Here is a 19,180-nt window from a genome sequence, read left to right as displayed (position 1 = left end):
ATGGGCAAATTTCAAAATTTGTGAGATATTTGAAAAAGCACGTTAAATTTGTCATACAATACAATTATTTTTCACACACACACACACACACACACACATATATATATATATATATATATATATATATATATATATATATATATATATATAGAGAGAGAGAGAGAGAGAGAGAGAGAGAGAGAGAGTAGGGAGTAGGTGCCTGCCAAAGTGAGGAACCTACTGTAAGCAAACAAGGGTTTTGGGGGTGTTTTTTGCAAATATGAACCTACAAATGTTTTCAACATAGTTTATTTTTTAGATTTTGATACTTTTATCATGTTTTTTTAATGAAAATATGAAATTTTGAACATAAATATTTATAAAAATTATAGATCACCGACTTTCAAACCTTATAAAAACCTACTCACGTGTTGAAATTGGATGTTCAAAGAGTTCATCTATGAGTAGAGGGTAGTTATATGCTCTAATCGATGCCCACGGCTAGCTTACCATACTTTTGCAGGGTGTTTTCATGTTTTCCTCAAAAACAACCGAATAGGTGTGTTCTACATGCTTGATTTTATAGGAATAAAGTCATAGATCATTTGATTTCCAAATATGGATTGGTTTTTATAAGGTTTGAAAATAGATGGTTTACAATTTTAAAAAATATTCAAACTTAAAAGTCCACATTTTTTTCATAAAACAACAACAATCCAAGTATCATTTTCTAGAAAATCGATTTTGACGAACACATTTTTTGGTGTCAATTTTGCAAAATGAGAACCCCTGCTCGTTCACGATAGGCACCTAACTTTGGTATGCACCTGCTCACCACAATTTGGGTATGATTATATATATATATATATATATATAGAGAGAGAGAGAGAGAGAGAGAGAGAGAGAGAGCTGCCTACTTCGATATGTGCCTACCGAGCTTCTACTTTTTAAGATGTTTTTTCTCGGTGATAAATAAGAAGATTCGATTAAGACCTGGGTCTGGACTCGAAGGTTCGATTAATACATGAATCCGGGTATAGTTTGTGAAATTTATACCAAACCCGGACCTGACCCACAAAATTTTAATGTAAAAATAATAAAAAATATGGTTTTACAGGGTATGGTCCCGGTTTGGTTCTCGTAGTTCTTATGGGGTACAGGTATGGTTTTTCTTATAATTAACCTAATTAGACCCGAGTCTAGAACCGATACTATAACAGAAAATCTGGTCCAAGCCTGATTCCACCTGAGTCCGAACCAAGCTCGACCCGTTGACACCCGTAATTGTAGGGCCTTGATTTTTAAAGACTAAAAAATGTGTCATAATCGGGCGATCCAAAGGCCCATTCCTGCTAATCACAAACCATGTAGATGATGACATCTATACGGTTAATTTAACGAAAAACAATAAAAAAATGGAAAAAAGTGGGAAGTAAAACATGACTAAGACGACTTTGAAAATCCAGAAAAAAGGAAATTCCCGGAAACTGGTTTTCTTATAATATCCCAAAACGCGGGGACCCCGTCTCGCTCTCGCGCGACGCTCTATCCTCGACGTCCCTCGTTACTCCCCCTCGATTTTGCTTCCGCCGGCGTCCTGGTTCGCGGGGTTCGTGGGGCTTCCTGCTGCCATTTCCCACCAAGTAACTCTTTCTCTCTCTCTCTCATGTGCTTTTGAAAGAGACCGAATCCCCTTTTATTCTCCTTCTTTTCTTCATGTTTCCTTCATTACTGAACGTAGATTACCAAAGATTTCTAGGGTTTTAGCTAACGTCTGAATCCTCATCCAGGCAAATTAGTTCCCAACCCTCTGTCTTCTCCTTGTTCGTTAACCATTTGAACGCAAATTGTGGTTCGATTTGCTTTGGCATCACTGGATTAGGGTTTGGCGTTGGAGAGGAAGGAGTAGGCGAGTGAGTTTCACTCTTTTGACGTCCAAGACGGTTTGGTTTGGTGTCACGGTGTGTGCACGATCTACACAAGGTAATAAAACCGTGCATAATCTGTCCTTAATGAAATCCATCTTCTATTTTTTGTGTGGTTGGCTGGTATTTCATGTGATTTGTTAGTTTTTATTGCTGCATTCTCCTGATTAATCGGTTTGCTTTTAAGTTAGTTCATTTTCCTGCAGTTTTAAGTAGAAATTCTGCACAATATATTGTGAGTTGGTTGAGCTTTATGCTGTGAGGCCAGTTCATCTTCTCTGCAGTTGAGATGGACTCTGCACACGGTGTTTTGAGTGCTAAGAAGTGACTATTTGATTAAGACATAGTTATCTTAGTATACAAACAGTGATACATTATCAATGAACTCTTGACCATATGATTATTAGGTAAAGAATGCTAGCTTTACTTACCGCAATTTTGGTATTTGCTTGAAAATTGTTAAGGCGCATGTTTATAAATGCGGGTTTCCTTTGCATCTTGGTTCGTGCTAATTGGTACTTGGAGAAAATGAAGCATGAGTTTCTGAAGGTGACATTGGACTTCTTTTCTACCTAAGCTAGGCCTGGACAGATATTGAATTGGGCCTGACACCTCAACATCGAGATGGACTCGTTAGATTCCCTGCAGGTTTGGCCTGTTGACAACCCTAGTCTGCGAGTGTAATATGTATGAGAAAGAGGGGCAATTTTTTGGTGGAGACATGATCTCGAAAAGGGTTTCAAAACAATGCTTTTCTTGGAAAATCTTGACACAATTGAAAAGCAAAAGCAGGAAAGCAAATAATAAAAAACTGTTATCAATATTACGCCGAATATAAAAAGTAGAAGAATATAAAAAACATAGAAAGGGATTATGTAGATGCTATTCAAGTCACAATATGGAGAAAGAAAAGTATGGCAGGATCATGGTATTGAAGCTGCTAACAGTTTTAAAACGATATATTACCTCTAGTTTTAGTCATCAATTCTTTCCAAAATAGGTATTTTCTTTAAAATATTGCTGGTATTTCCATAGGCAATTCCTCTTTTTTGGCATGTTCTGAATGCTTTCTGGGTTCTGGTTACTGTTGGTTGCCAGTTCTAAACTTGCATCCTCTAGAATGCCAAAAAAACAACTATTGATGGAACCCAGAGGCAACATATTTGAAATTTTATTGTGTGACAGTCTTTTTTCATGTTTAAACTCTTGGTTACACAAGATATTTTTTTTCTTCTATCTTTTGATGGGCATTCCTGCTTTCCTTGCTGTCAACTTATGCAGAATTAGTTTTCACTCTTCAACATTCTATGATGTTATAGGAACATGAGGCGCCAGGATCATTATGCTCGTTCAGATGTGAACCCGTCGGTAGTTGCTCAGATGCAGCACATGGCTGCACAAAGGATGCATCAAAGTCCTGGGTTGGATCCTTATGCAGGAAGGTCAGATGCTCCACAACTAGATCCCGATCAACGTTATGCTTCTCTAAAATCAGAAACACAATGGCAGTGGGATGGGAAGGATCCCAAAGGAGTGCCTAGTTCTTTGGGATCTCACCTTTACAGAGATGGTGAGTACTGCTTTAATGGATTTGTTTTGACTTTGTTAGTTGATATTCTGATTCCCACACACTTTTGCTAATTTTTATTTTTTATTTGAGTTGTATTTAGAATGGAATAGTCAATGAAATAGGTTCATTTGCACACATGAGTTTAGTTTTTTATTTCAACTTAACAGAGGCTTGTCAATCAGTTCTCTGTGTTTTTCCGCAACCCCTAAGCTTCTATCCGGAATATGATCTTTGGCTTAGTAGAAGAGTGAAAGTATTTAATTCTTGAGAATTTTGTAATATTGCCTTGGTCTCTGAAGCTTTGCTAATGCATATTCTTTTGATGCATACACTTATTGTAGTGAATAACCAATTCAAGGATTTCAGATTTTGATTTTATTTTGATTTGAACATTGAAAAAATTGTATGTATGTCCTAAGCAGTCCTTATCTCCTAAACCATCCTAAACAATTTCAAGGGGCAAATTTTCGCGTTGTTTGCTTAATCAGAACTTACAACTGTGTTTTCTATAGCTTGGACATCAGAAAACATGTACTAGATTAGACATTTTTGATGTTTAGATGTTCTTTTAGAATGATAAAAAATCAATGGCTCATATTGCACTATATCAAATAAAAATCAGATGTTCTTAATTTGATTTGATCCAAATCATTGTTTTAGAAAATAAGCAATGATAAACACATCCAAAGGTTTGGATTAATCCAAAAGTACCTGCAGCTATGTTTTTAGAATGTTTAGGGCATAAACATGTTTAGGAGCTATTAATTTTCCTCTCTATATATACCACATTCAAAGCTGCATAATTATGCTACATCTTGCAAATTCCTAATTCCTACACACATGATGGACTGTTAATCATGAACTAAAAATCTAAAACATGTCACAGATATATAATTCACTGCCAACTAGTAATCAACAAAAATGTAGTTAATATGGGGCATCCTGTAGTGAAATAAGCAGAAATAAACACAATATCCTATAATGGACATTCACAACAAAATGCAAAGAACAAGTCCACAATCGACAAAACACAAAGCCAACAATGACTTGCTAAAAAGAAAGATCTTATAAAGCAAGAAATGGGCTTGTAAAAGCCACTCATTACAAAGGGGTTTACCCCTCTATTTATAAGCAAAAGAGTGTGTGTGTGTGAGAGAGAGGGAAAAGAGTGAGAGAGAGTGGGCATTGGGAGGCCCAACAAGGAGTCGTTGGGCCCCCAATGGTCACATATGTGACCGTTGGGGGTCCAACAACTCTTAGTTGGGACCCCCAATGCATTATGCATTTAATGCATTTACAATAAAAAAGAAAAAATAAAAATAGGAAAAAGAAAAAGAGGAAAGGAAAATAAAAGAAAAAGAAAAGACTAAAATGCCCTTATTGGGCAGAATTACAGAAATACCCTTTATCGGGTATGATGGGATATCAATTAGTATATATATACATGAATACATATATTTTAATACCCTCCCTCAAGCTTTACGGGGACATGAGCTGAAGCTTGTTGAGAAGAAATATAAAACGAGGAGCAACAAGAGCTTTGGTGAAGAAATGCGCTAACTGGTACTCAGATTTAACGTACGACAATGCTATAGTACCTCTTAGATATTCATCACGAACATAGTGACAGTCCATCTCAATGTGTTTAGTACGCTCATGGAAGGTGTGGTTGCTTGCGATATAAATTGCGCTTTTATTGTCACAACACATATTTGAAGGTGTAGAGATGATTATGCCCATATCACTGAGGAGACTTCTAAGCCACACAAGCTCCATAGTTGTAGTGGCCATTGCACGATATTCAGTTTTCGTTGTGGACAATGATACTTTGTGCTGCTTCTTGCATCTCCAAGAAATCATAGTCACCTAAAAATACACAGAAACCAGTAGTTGAGACTCTATAATTGAAATTTCCTCCCCAATCAACATCAGTATAAGCAATTAAGTCAAGTGATGAAGAAGAGGAAAGAAAAACTCCCTTAGTTATAGTATTTTTAATGTATCTGATGATTCTTAAGACTGCACTCATGTGCACAGTTGTAGGTGCATGTTGAAACTGACTAACCGAGTGAACTGCATGAGCTATGTTTGGCCGAGTGATGGATAAGTATGTCAGAGACCCAACAAGTTGGCAGTAGAGAGTGAGATCTTCAAGAAGAGTTTCATCTTCCAACCTCAACTTTGTATTGATAACTTTAGGGGTTTCCGTCTTCTTGTCATCTGCCAGACTTTAAACAAATGTCGGCTGCAAGTTTCATTTGCGAGAGAATGTACCTGCATGGAGAGTACGCTATTTCAATAGCTAAAATTTATCTTAAGAAACCAAGATTACAACAACAACAACAACAACAACAACAACAACAACTACGCCTTCATCCCAAAACAATTGGGGTCGGCGATATGAACCAACAAAGAAAATCATTCTGGGTCTTCCACATGAATCCTTCTCCTCCATTCATTTCTATCCAATGCCATGTCCTCGGTGAGGTTCAAAGCATTCATATCCTTTCCTATCACCTCCATCCATGTCTTCCTAAGCCTACCCCGACCTCTTTTAACTAATATATTTTCCCATTTCTCCATCCTTCTAACTGGAGCATCATTAGGCCTTCGTCGAATATGTCCAAACCACCGTAAACGATTCTCTCTCATCTTATTTTCAATGGGTGCAACGCCTACCTTCTTACGTATCTCCTCGTTCCGAATCTTATCTTTTATTGTATTTCCACACATCCATCTCAGCATACGCATCTCAGCTACACTCATTTTTTGAATATGATGTCTCTTGGCAGCCCAACATTCCGTACCATATAGTAAAGCGGGCCTAATAGTCGTCCTATTAAACTTTCCCTTCAACCGCAATGGCATTCTACGATCGCACAACACTCCAGTTGCACTCTTCCATTTCATCCACCCAACCTTTATCCTATGATTTACATCTCCATCAATTTCTCCATACTTTTGAATGATAGATCCCAAATATTTGAAAGAATCATCCACCAGTATTTCTTGCTCACCAAGCTTCACTACATTCCCATCTCTATTTCGTTGCTTACTAAATCGACATTCCATGTATTGTGTCTTACTCTTACTCAACTTAAAACCTCTTGCTTCCAATGTCTGTCTCCATAATTCTAACTTAGCATTAACCCCAGCTCTAGACTCATCAATCAAAACAATATCATCAGCAAACAACATACACCACGACACATTTTCTTGAATTCATCTCGTAAGCTCATCCATCACTATAGCAAATAGGAAAGGGCTTAAAGCAGATCCTTGATGTAACCCAACCGTTATAGGAAAATTGGTTGTCACCCCTCCACAAGTGCAGACATTGGTTACTACTCCTTCATACATATCTTTAATTATACTAATGTACTTGAGAGAAACACCTTTCTTCATCATTGTCCACCAGAGAATGTCCCTAGGTACTCTATCGTAAGCCTTCTCCAAATCAATAAAAACCATATGCAAATCTTTGTTCCTCTCTCTATTTCTCTCAATAAGTTGTCTAAGAAGATGTATAGCTTCCATAGTAGATCTTCCAGGCATAAAACCAAATTGATTCTCCGATATCATGACAACCTTCCTCAACCTAGACTCAATCACCTTCTCCCAAAGTTTCATAGTATGACTCATGAGTTTTATACCACGATAGTTTGTGCAATCTTGTATATCACCCTTATTCTTATATAGAGGCACCAAAGTACTCTTCCTCCACTTATTAGGCATCTTATTTGTCCGCCAAATCTTGTTAAAAAGATTTGTCAACCATTCTAAACCTTTCTCTTCCAAGCATTTCCAAGCCTCGATAGGTATACCATCTGGGCCAACTGCACTTCTTGATTTCATTTTCTTCAAAGCCTCTGCAATTTCTTTCTTTTGAATCTTGCGCATGAAGTCACGATTCATCTCATGAAAAGGAATGGAAAAGTCTCCAAGATCCTGAGCATGACTTTCATTAAATAGCTTATCAAAATAATCTTTCCATCTCTCCTTAATTTCCTCATCTTTGACTAAAACCCTTTGCGTTTCATCTTTGATACATCTAACCATACCCAGATCCCTCGATTTCCTATCTCTTATTTTTGCAATCTTATAAATATCCTTCTCACCCTCTTTGGTATCCAACTTGTCATAAACCTCCTTATATACCTTATCCCTCGCGTTCTGAACTACTTTTTTAGCTTCCTTCTTTGCTATCATATACTTCTCCAAATTCTCATTATCACGACTTTTACTTAGATTTCTATAACACTCTCTTTTAACCTTAATAACTAATTTGACATCCTCGTTCCACCACGATGTATCCTTACCTAGCGGTGCACCGCCTTTAGACTCACCCAATACCTCCTTAGCCACCTTTCTCATGCCACCCGCTATCTTATTCTACATAGATTCTGAATCCTCCTCGAGACAACAATCAATTTCCTTAACTACCCGCTCTACAAACATTCCTTGTTTAGCTCCTTTCAATGCCCACCACTTAATTCTAGGATCTATCTTATGTATATCCCTTTTGCGGCATTGTCTAATTCTAAGATCTAAAATTAAGACTCTTTGTTGTGTAGCTACACTTTCTCCCGGTATAACCTTACAATCGATGCAACAACCCCTATCTCTCTTTCTAAGTAGGAAAAAATCTATCTGACTCGTATTAACCCCACTTTTAAATGTTACTAGGTGAAACTCCCTCTTCCTAAACCAAGTGTTTGCTAAGATCATATCATAGGACAAACCAAAATCTAAAATCCTTTCTCCACTATCGTTTCTTTCTCCTATACCATAGCCTCCATGGATACTCTCAAATCCATCCCTACTAATGCCTATATGCCCATTAAGGTCATCGCCGATGAAAAACCTTTCTCCATAAGATATCCCTTGTACTACTCCATCTAAATCTTCCCAAAATTGACGCTTAGTGGAATCATCTAAACCTACTTGAGGCATAAACACTAATAATATTAATAATATCCGTACCTAATACTTATTTAATAAGTAAAATCCTATCACCCTTCCTACGGACCTCAACTACATTATCTATAAACTCATGACTCATAACAATCCCTACTCCATTCCTATTCCTATTTATTCCTGTATACCAAATCTTATATCCCCAAGGTTCTATCACTTTTGCTTTCTCACCTACCCATTTGGTCTCTTGTAGACATAAAATATCAATCTTTCTCCTACACATAATATCTAATAACTCTACCAACTTACCAGTTAAAGACCCTATGTTCCAAGTGGCTAACCTAATTTTTTGGTCTTGGATTAACTTCTTTACCCCCACCCGTCCAACAAAGTGAGGGAACCCTTGCCTATTTGACACCACACCCGGGCGCCGGTGTGACGCGTCGCTTCCGGGCGACGACCTAGCAACCCTTGCCCATTTATCACTGCCTCCGGGCCTATAGAGTACAACACATCGCTCAGTAGGGAGCGCCCCAACGAAATTCTCATATTGGTTCATATTCATAGGGTATGACTAAGTTTTTATGCTGGCTGTCACAGGCCTACCGCAACCCTCCTCCTTTATTCGGGCTTGGGACCGGCAATGTATAACTAATCTTGGTTTTTTTTTTTCCTTAAGAAACCAAGATTAGACATGTAAAAATTTTCTTTCAGAACTTTGTTAATATCATTAATTCCCTACTCATCACTTCCAGTGATGATCATGTTATCAACATAAAGCAAGAGAATAACTACTGACGACCCTGCACTTTTCACAAACAAAGTAGTGTGGGGCTTGTTTTAATCTATACAAGGCTTTGTTAAGTTTAAAAATTTTATCATTACCAATACACACTCCTGGCGGAGGGTCCATGTAAACCTCTTCATTTAGTTCTCCATTTAAGAATGCATTCTTAACATCTAATTGATAGATATGCCATTTTTTAACAGAAGCAACTTCAATGAGAGTCCTAACACTGGTCATCCTAGCTACGGGAGCGAAAGTTTTCTTATAGTCAATACCGTATTCTTGAGCATATCCTTTTGCTACTAGTCGAGCTTTGTAGCGTTTTAATGATCCATCGCTCTTAGTTTTCACTTTATAGACCCATCTACATGCAATCGATTTCTTTTCAGTTGGGCAATGAGGTTATTTCCCAAGTTTTTGCCTTTTCAAGAGCACTAAGTTCCAAGTTTATGGCTTCGACCCACTGAGGAATATTTTTGGCTTTATTATAGTGAGATGGTTCATGGAATGAGTGTAACACAATTAGGCATGACTTATATTTTGGCGTTAGAGACTCATAGGAGAGAAACCTATTAGGAGGATTGGAAACTCGATCGGATCTTCTCAAAGAGGTTTCTTCTATGTTGGACCCTTGGGAATATTTTTCTAAAGCGTTTATGGGAACTTGTTCTTGTTGACCACGCCGAACATAGGTTTGAATTGGTCTACTATCAATGACATCATTTTCATTTTCGTTTTCAACATTGTTGAGAGGAATGCCTTCTTGATCATTCAACAAATTATCATTAGAAATCACCTCTTCTTGAAGAGTCACTTCTTCTTGAGGAAGATGATCAAACAAGAAAGCATATTCGCTTTCATCAATATCTTTAGTTTTCTCAAACCCATTTTCATTTTCTAAAAAGGTTACATCTTTAGATTCATACAATTTGTTGCTTTTGGGGTCAAAGCATTTAAATCCTTTTTGATTTTCTCCATATCCTAAGAATACATACTCAATAGATTTTGGAGATAATTTATCTCTTTTATGTGAAAGAACAAAGCATTTGCACCAAAAAATTCTTAATCTATTAAAATCGGGAGTTCTTTCAAATAGTTTTTCATATGGAGATATATTTTCTAAGGATGAAGATATCATTCTATTTATCAAGTAGGTTGATGTTAAAGCGGCTTCAACCCAATAGCTTTTTAGATTTTTTTTTAGAAATAAGAAGTGTCCTAGTGGTTTCCATAATGTGTCTATGTTTTCTTTCGGCTAAACCATTTTGTTGAGGAGTTCTAGGACAAGATTTTTGATGGCAAATTCCATTTGTTTCGAAATAATTTTGAAATTCATTTGATAGGTACTCTCAACCCGAATCGGATCTAAGAATAGAGATATTACTTAAAAATTGATTTTTGACAATCATATGAAATTTCTTAAAAGAGGCGAAGACATCAGATTTAAGTTAAAAAAATAAATCCATACATATCTAGTAAAGTCATCAATGAAGGTAACATAATAGGAGTATCCACTTTTCGATATGATCAGAGAAGGACCCAAAATATCCGAATGAACTAACTCAAATGAGCTTTTAGTAAAAAATGTTCTATTTGGAAAAGGAATAGATTTCATCTTTCCAAAAATACAATTCTTGCAAACAAAATGTTTCTCATTACAAATTTTCTTTCCAAAAGGAAAAGAATACATTTTTGAGAAGCTTAGATATCCAAATCTTTGAAGCCAAGTTTCAATATTTTTATCTTGGACATAGTTACAAAAAGAGTTGGTAGAAAGTTTCAAGTTGCTCATGTAATAGAGATCTCCCCTTCTATTGCCTTGCCCAATCTGCTTCTCGGACCAAAGATCCTGTTTAGAGCAACCCTTAGTTGGGAATGAGATTTCACATCCATGATCACATATTTCAAAAACGAAAAGAAGGTTTAAATTTAGTTGAGGTACCACCCTCACATTTGGCACAAGGAAATTTTTGGAAAAACTTAAAGTTCCAAAACTTTTGATTTGTAAAGGCGTGCCATTGGCAGTTGAAACATAAGAGGTTTTTGAATTAGGACATAAATCTGATAACCCATTCTCATGAGCTGTCATATGAAAGGACGCTCCAGTGTCAAGGATTCAAGAGAACATACCTGGAGGAGAGGAGGAGGCAATGACGACACCCGATGTAGATGGAGTGGATGAAGATTTGATTAGCAATTGGAGTTCCTCGGATAGTTGAGCAAGAGAAAAGGAATCTTCCTTGGTGTGCTTTCCTCAACGGAAGCAACTCTTGGCTTTGGAGCTTCGGTTCTTGACAATGATGACATGACTTTCTTTTAGTTGCCATTATAGTTATTTTGTCTTCCAAAATGAGGAGACTGATAAGTCCTAACATGATTTTCGAGTTCGGAAACAGCTAAGACTTCATCTTCCCCCTTTACCTTGCCAAGACGGGTTTCTTCTTGGCATATTTCGGCAACAACATCTTCTAGGGAAAGAGGCTTAGATCTATGGAGGAGAGAAGATCTAACTTGCTCATACTTCGGTCTAAGCCCATGCAAAAATTGAAAAAGTGTTCTTTTTCCATTTGTTGCCTTCTAAGTTCAACATCCTCACTATCTACTCATTTGGGTTCTAGGAGGGATAGCTCATCCCATAAGAGACTAAGAGAGCTAAAGTAATCTCAGACACTCATGTCCCTTTGTTTAATGGTGCAAATCTTTTCTTGGAGAAAAAATTGCCTAGCGAGGTCTTTTTGAGTGTACATACCTTTCATGAAGAACCATGCCTTGTTAGCTTTGCGAAATTTGACAATGTTTGCACAAATTTTTAGCTCCATGTTGTTCATAAACCATGCAAGTATTTTTGCATGCTTACTCTCCCAATCTTCAATCAACAATTGGTGTTCTTCAATGACTTTAATTCGTGCTCCTCCTTCTAAAGCTTTCTCTTGTCCTCCTTCCATTTTGATGAGTTGTAGTTGAGGTTTTGGAATGGTGACCATCACATAACCCCAAAGTTTTTTGCCCTTGAGGTTGTTCTCCGTCGCAGATGCCCATACCAAGTAGTTGGTACCATTTAGCTTGAAGGTGAGGTCAATCTTTTGTTCACCTTCCATGGTGAAATAGAGATAGGAGAAGCTAGAAAAAATATGCTAACTTACAAGGAAACTCAAGTGAACAAGGGATTTGACAACAAGAGCAAAACCTTGCTCTGATAACATGTAATGAAATAAGCGAAAATAAACACAATGTCCTATAATGGACATTCACAAGTAAAATGCAAAGAACAAGTCCACAATGGACAAAACACAAAGCCAACACTGACTTGCTAAAAAGAAAGATCTTATAAAGCAAGAAATGGGTTTGTAAAAGCCACTCATTACAAAGGTGTTTACCCCTCTATTTATAAGCAAAAGAGTGAGAGAGAGTGGGCATTGGGAGGCCCAACAAGGAGTCATTGGGCCCCCAACGACTCTTAGTGGGGACCCCAATGCATTATGCATTTACAGTAAAAAAGAAAAAATAAAAATAGGAAAAAAAGAAAGAAAGAAAAAGACTAAAATGCCCATATTGGGCAGAATTACAGAAATACCCTTTATCGGGTTTGATGGGATATCAATTACTATATATATACACATGAATACATATATTTTAACACATCCGATCACATGGATATGGTTATGGGTATGTGGATATGGCCATTTTGTTGAAGTTTTCCAATATAACTAACATATAACAGGATATGACGCAAAAGTGAAACGGGAGTATCTGTGCGACATAGCTGAAAAGTGTCTCACAAATAATCAAGTTTACAAATAACTTATAAAACATTCACAACATGGGCTATAACAAAATATCACTTCAAGTGCTACGTGGCACAAACTTAAACAAAATGCATCAAATGCACTTATATTTTGTATTGACTTGAGGGTGAAAACCCTCTTTTATATATATATATATATATTACAGTTGACTGTATTTTCCTTATTTATAGCCACCATACAAGGTTGAAGAGTCGTTGGGCTGTTCTCAACGACTCTAATTAGAGCCGTTGGAAACAGCCCAACGACTCTTACTGACTGTGTCAGCAGGTACAACAGTCAATTAATGACTGTTGTACAAAAAAGACTGTACAGAAAAGGCAAAAAAGACTAACAGTCAGCAGGTACAACAGTCAATTAATGACTGTTGTACAAAAAATGCTGTATAAAAAAGACAAAAAAGACTAAAAACTATAAAAAAAAAATTTACAGAAATAAATAAAAGACAAATTACAAGTATATACATATATGTATTATTTTTCTAACAACCTCCCTCAAACTTATGGTGAAATTACCGAAAGTTTGTCAAGTAAAAAGTTGAATCTTGGTGAGCACAACGCCTTGGTGAAGAAATCCGCAAGTTGGTATTCTGATGTCACATAGGGAAGATCAATAGTCTTCTTTAGATATTCTTCACGAACAAAATGACAATCCATCTCTATATGCTTAGTTCTTTCATGAAACGCATGATTTTGAGCAATGTATATGGAACTTTTGTTGTCACGACACAATCTTGTAGGATTTTGAAGCTGAACTCCCATGTCTGAAATTAGTTGTTTAAGCTACACGATTTTCATGGTAGTAGTCGCCATTGCTCTATATTCAGCTTCTGTAGATGATAGTGACACCTTTTGTTGTTTCTTGCACCTCCATGAAATCAGAGATTCACCTAGAAACATACAAAAACCAGTTGTTGAGCGCCTATTATTTGGATCCCCTCCCCAATCAGCATCAGAGTATGCAATAAGATCAAGGGAGGAAGAAGAAGATAGAAAGACTCATTTATTTATTGTGCCTCTGATATATTTAATAATTCTCATGACTGCACTCATATGAGCTGATGTTGGAGCATCTTGAAATTGGCTGGCTATATGTACAACATGAGCTATGTCCGGTCTTGTAATACTTAGATACATAAGAGATCTCACGAGTTGTCTGAAGGGAGTTGAATTGTCCAAAGGGACTCCATCATCGGCTCACATCTTTATTCCAACAGTCTCTGGAGTGTCAACAATTTTGTCATTTGATAGATCTGACCTGTCAATAATATCTGAAGCAAACTTTGTTTGTGACAATATGTATCCACTGTTAGAATATGATACTTCTATACCAAGAAAGTATGTTAGGAACCAAAGATCTGTCATTTCAAAAGAAATTTTCAAAAACTGTTTTACTTTTTTGATTTCTTCTTTGTCACTACCTGTAATCAACATATCATCAACATATAAAAGTAAAATTATAATACCTGCAGAAGATTTCTTAATAAACAAGGCTGTATCAGTATAGCATGGTTTAAAACCATATTTTGTAATGACATTATTAAAAGTATCAAACCAAGCCTTAGGTGCTTGTTTGAGCCCATACAATGCCTTTTTTAATTTAAGCACTTTTCCTGAAAGAATTATTAATTCAGGTGGAATATCCATATATACTTCTTCATTGAGATTCTTATTTAAAAATGCATTTTTAACATCCATTTGAAATATATTTCAATTTTTAATAGCTGAAATAGCTACAAGCATTCGAACAATGGTCATCCTGGCAACATGAGCAAAAGTTTCTTCGTAATCTACTCCGTATTCTTGAGAGTATCCTTTGGCAACTAGCCTGACTTTATGTCTTTCAAAGGATCCATTACTTTTAGTTTTTACTTTAAAAATCCATCTACAACCTATGGTCTTCTTTCCAATGGGTAAAGTTAGAATTTCCCAAGTATTAGCTTCTTTAAGAGCGTCTAATTCTATATGCATGACTTTTATCCGTTCGGGTAAATTTTTTGCTTCATTATAACACGAGGGTTCAAAATATGAATGAATAGCTATAAGACATGCTCTATGTTTCAGAAAAAATGAGTCATAAGACACAAACTTATTTGAAATTCTTGAGATTCGTTCAGATCTATGAATAGTGTTTTGTTCTGAAGGAATTTCTAATGTTTCTTGGTTACTTTGATTTATACCTTCATTGGGTGCATTCTGATTTCTTCTACTGTATATTATTGGTTTAACTCTTGTTCTATTCTCAATAGGAGGTTCTACATAAATATTTTCATCATTAGACAACAGTTTAAACAAGAAAGATTAATCAAAATTTATGTCTTGCGACGTGTTTCCTTCAAATCCACTTTCATTTTCAATAAAATTAACATTTCTTGAGACAAGAAGTTTATCATTTTTGCTATCGTAACATTTAAATCCTTTTTGTGTTTCAAAATAACCAATGAACGCACAAGGGATAGCTTTAGAAGATAGTTTATCTTCTTTATAATTTAAAACATAACATTTACAACCAAAGATTCTCAGTCTTTGATGGTCAGGTTGATATTTGAATAATTTTTCAAAGGAAATTTCATTTGACAAAGTTTTTAAAAGGCATCCTATTTATGAGATATACTGAAGTTAATGCAGCTTCAACCCAAAGATTTTTAGGAATATTTTTAGCAATAAGAAGGGTTCTTGTAGTTTCCATAATATGTCAGTGTTTTCTTTCTGAAATTTCATTTTGTTGTGGGGTTTTAGGATATGATCTTTGATGTAAAATTCCTTCATTTTCTAAAAATTGTTTAAACTCATTTGATAAATATTCTCCTCCAGAGTCAGTTATGAGGATTTTGAGCTTACTTTCAAATTGATTTTTAATCATGTTGTAGAACGTTTTGAAGGTTGCAAATACATTTGATTTAAACTTAAGAAAGTAAATCCAACAATATCTAGTGAAGTCATCAATAAACACAACATAGTAGGAGAATCCTCTTTTAGAGGCAACAGGAGCAAGACCCCACACATCCGAATGAACTAATTCAAAAGGCATTGAAGAGTAAAAAGTTTTTTAACCATAAGGCAAAACTGTCATTTTACCAAGTAAATATTCTTTACATTCAAAATTATCTTTACAAAGATTCTTGGTAACAGGTACAAAATTTAATTTTCTTATATTTGGATGCCCAAGTCTATGATGCCAAGTCCGTATATCTTTTGTTTGGGCAGTGTTACAAAATGATTTCTTTTGAATACAAAGGAAATCCATATAATAGAGGTCTCCTTGCCTAGAACCTTCACCAATCAATTTCCCGGACTGGCGATCCTGCACCCAACATTTACTTGATGAGAAAATGACATCACATCCATGATCCGATATTTGAGAAACTGAAAGTAGGTTGAGATGAAGTTTTGGTATAAGTCTTATTTTTGGGATATAAAATTTGTTATGTTTTGACAAGTCATTTTTAAAAATTCCAACACCCTCTATTTCTAAGGCAGTGGAAACAAATGATGCATTTGAATTAGGTTGACATTCAGATAATATAGTCTTATGTAGGGTCATATGAAAAGAAGCTCCTGAGTCAAGAAGCCAAGAGCATGTACCAAGAGTAGAAGAAGATGCAATGACCGCTCCTGAGGTAGATCTCTAAGCAGTGGTTGCAATGTCTCCGTCAGTTGAGATAATAACATGGTGAGGTCTTTGAGATTCAGAGTATCCTCATCTTGTTTCGATGGTGCAACATCAACACGCTTTTCTTGAGGCCTATATTTGTATCTAGGACATTGAGGCCTAATATGACCAGGTTCATTACAGTTCTGGCAAATGATTTTTGATTCTCGTCTATTCTTACCAAAATGAGGAGGTTTATATGGCTTGATATAATGTCCTGGTTTTGATGCGGCAAGTACGCAATCCTCTTCTTGACTATTACTAGAGGTAGCGAGGACACTAACATTTTTACTCATGTTTACCCTAGTTTCTTCTCCACTAAGTTTAGTGAGAATCTCATGAATAGGAGGAGGAGATGAGGATGATAGCAAAGAGGCCCTTGTTTGTTCAAACTTGGGTCTCAAACCACAGAGAAAAGCGAAGAGCCTATCTTCTTCAACTTAGACTCTTAGCATTTCTATACACTTTCCTTCTCATTTGGGTTCGAATTGGGCAAGTTGGGTCCAAATGGAAGACAACTCCATAAAGTAATCTCTTACCTTCTTATCTCCTTGTTTAATATTTCTAACTTTTTCTTGGAGGTAATATTTGTGAGCCATATCTTTTTCAGTAAACATACCTCTAAGATATTCCCATGCTTCATTTGCCTTTTTGTAACATAAAAGGTTTGAGGCAATTTTTGTCTCAACTCCACTTAGCATCCAAGAAAGAATCTTGGCATTTTTCATTTCCCATTCATCCAACTTTTTATAGTATTCTTCCATGGCTTTGTTCATTTCTTCAAGGCTAGTCTCAACACCATTTTCACCTAAAGCAATTTTGGCAGTAGGTTCAAGAATAGTACCTCTTACTAATCCCCACAAACCTTGTCCCTTTATAAAAGTCTCCAAATGTCTCGCCCAACTGTTGTAGTTGCTTCCTTCAAGTTTAAATGGCGAAATAAAATTAGAGTTGCTTGTATTGTGTGAGAAAAATTCACTCATGATGAATCAAGAGATAACAACGAACCACCACCACGAAAGAGAGCAAGCACGCTTTACGAGGCAGCCCACCAATGCACGGTTGATAATACACCAAGCTTTGATACCATGAATAACTTGATAAAACATTCACTTCAAGTGCTACGTGACACAAATGTAAACAAAATGCATCAAATGCACTTATATTTTGTATTGACTTGAAGGTGAAAACCCTCTTTTATATATATATATATATATATATATATATATATTACAGTGGGCTGTATTGCCCTTATTTATAGCCACCATACAAGGTTGAAGAGTCGTTGGGCTGTTCCCAACGGCTCTAATTAGAGCCGTTCAGCAGGTACAACAGTCATTAATTGACTGTTGTACAGAAAAGGCAAAAAAGACTAACAACAGAAAAGACAAAAAAGACTAACAGTCAGCAGGTACAACAGTCAATTAATGACGGTTGTACAGAAAAGGCGGTACAGAAAAGACAAAAAAGACTAAAAACACTAAAAACTATAAAAAAAATTACAGAAATAAATAAAAGACAGATTACAAGTATATACATATATGTATTATTTTTCTAACAATAGCATGGGACACTTTTGATCCCACATGTTGACCACAAGTGGACTGGATTATAATATGAATAAAAGAGGTTGGTTCATGCAAAACTCTGACCCATATCCAAAGGTACCCAGTATCAATGCTCTTGTTGACACTATACTATAAGGTTTGACTTTGTAAATGAAAAGTCCATCTACGGACTAAAGCAAGCATCAAGTCGTGGTTTGAAAGTTTTGGTATTGCAGTCAACGCATATGGTTTTCACAAAAGCTAGGTAGACTACTCTCTTTTTGTCTTTAGAAAATATAAATGCATTGCCACTATTTTGTTGTATGCGGATGATATCGTTGTTGCATGAAATTCCAAACCACGTGTAAGAAATTTTTCAATTGCTTTATGGAAGGTTTCACATAAAGGAGCTTGGTCATTTAAGGTATCTTCTTGAGGTAGAGTTTGATTGAAGATCAGATGGGATGGTTCTGTCACAACATAACTTATGCTGCATAAGAATGCTCGAGATTTGTAAAAAGGATTGGATATGGCTAATTGCAAACCTGATCTTACTCCAGCAGCCATAGGTAAACATTTATATGAATTAAGGGGAACTTGTTGAACACCCAAAGAGCTATCATTGTAAAGCTAAGACTTTACAGTATTTGTCTTTCACGAGGTGTGACATTGTCTTTTCTGTGAATGAAGCCTCATAGTTCATGCCTGAGCCTACAACTGCCCACATGGAATTAGTGAAGAGAATTTTATGCTACATCAAAGTGATTGTGATGGATGAAATTGTATATAAAGTTAAAAATAAAAGTCTTGACTCGATGGATTTCAAAACAGTCACGAATGTTGGTCTCAGCTATATCTCGGCAAGGCAATTTCTCGCTATACTATAGGCTTAGTTGATAAATCTCGGGAGAAATTTGACACTTAAATTAAAAAAATAAAAATAAAAATAGCAGATATAAGTAAGAAAATAACATGTTTAGGTAATAAAATATGCATATAAT

The 19,180-nt window shown here is 36.0% G+C and overlaps 1 protein-coding gene across 1 annotated transcript in view; it reads left to right on the top strand.

Moving 5' to 3' along the window:
- Positions 1-1,511: 1,511 nt before the first annotated feature.
- The window catches only part of LOC149828836 (uncharacterized), a 39,302-nt gene continuing 21,633 nt past the window's right edge, over positions 1,512-19,180 (top strand). Inside the window, exons 1-2 of the mRNA XM_090017754.1 lie at positions 1,512-1,622; positions 3,224-3,474. Coding sequence (XP_089873880.1) covers positions 3,228-3,474 — 247 coding nt within the window. The 5' untranslated portion in view covers positions 1,512-1,622; positions 3,224-3,227. The remainder of the gene's footprint in view (positions 1,623-3,223; positions 3,475-19,180) is intronic.

The sequence above is a fragment of the Nuphar pumila genome, chromosome 9 (genome assembly GCF_984573655.1).
Source record: "Nuphar pumila chromosome 9, dmNupPumi1.hap1.1, whole genome shotgun sequence".
NCBI classification, from domain to species: Eukaryota; Viridiplantae; Streptophyta; class Magnoliopsida; order Nymphaeales; family Nymphaeaceae; genus Nuphar; species Nuphar pumila.
The sequence above is the reverse complement of the archived record's forward strand: the minus strand, read 5'-3'. Positions and strand labels throughout refer to the sequence as shown.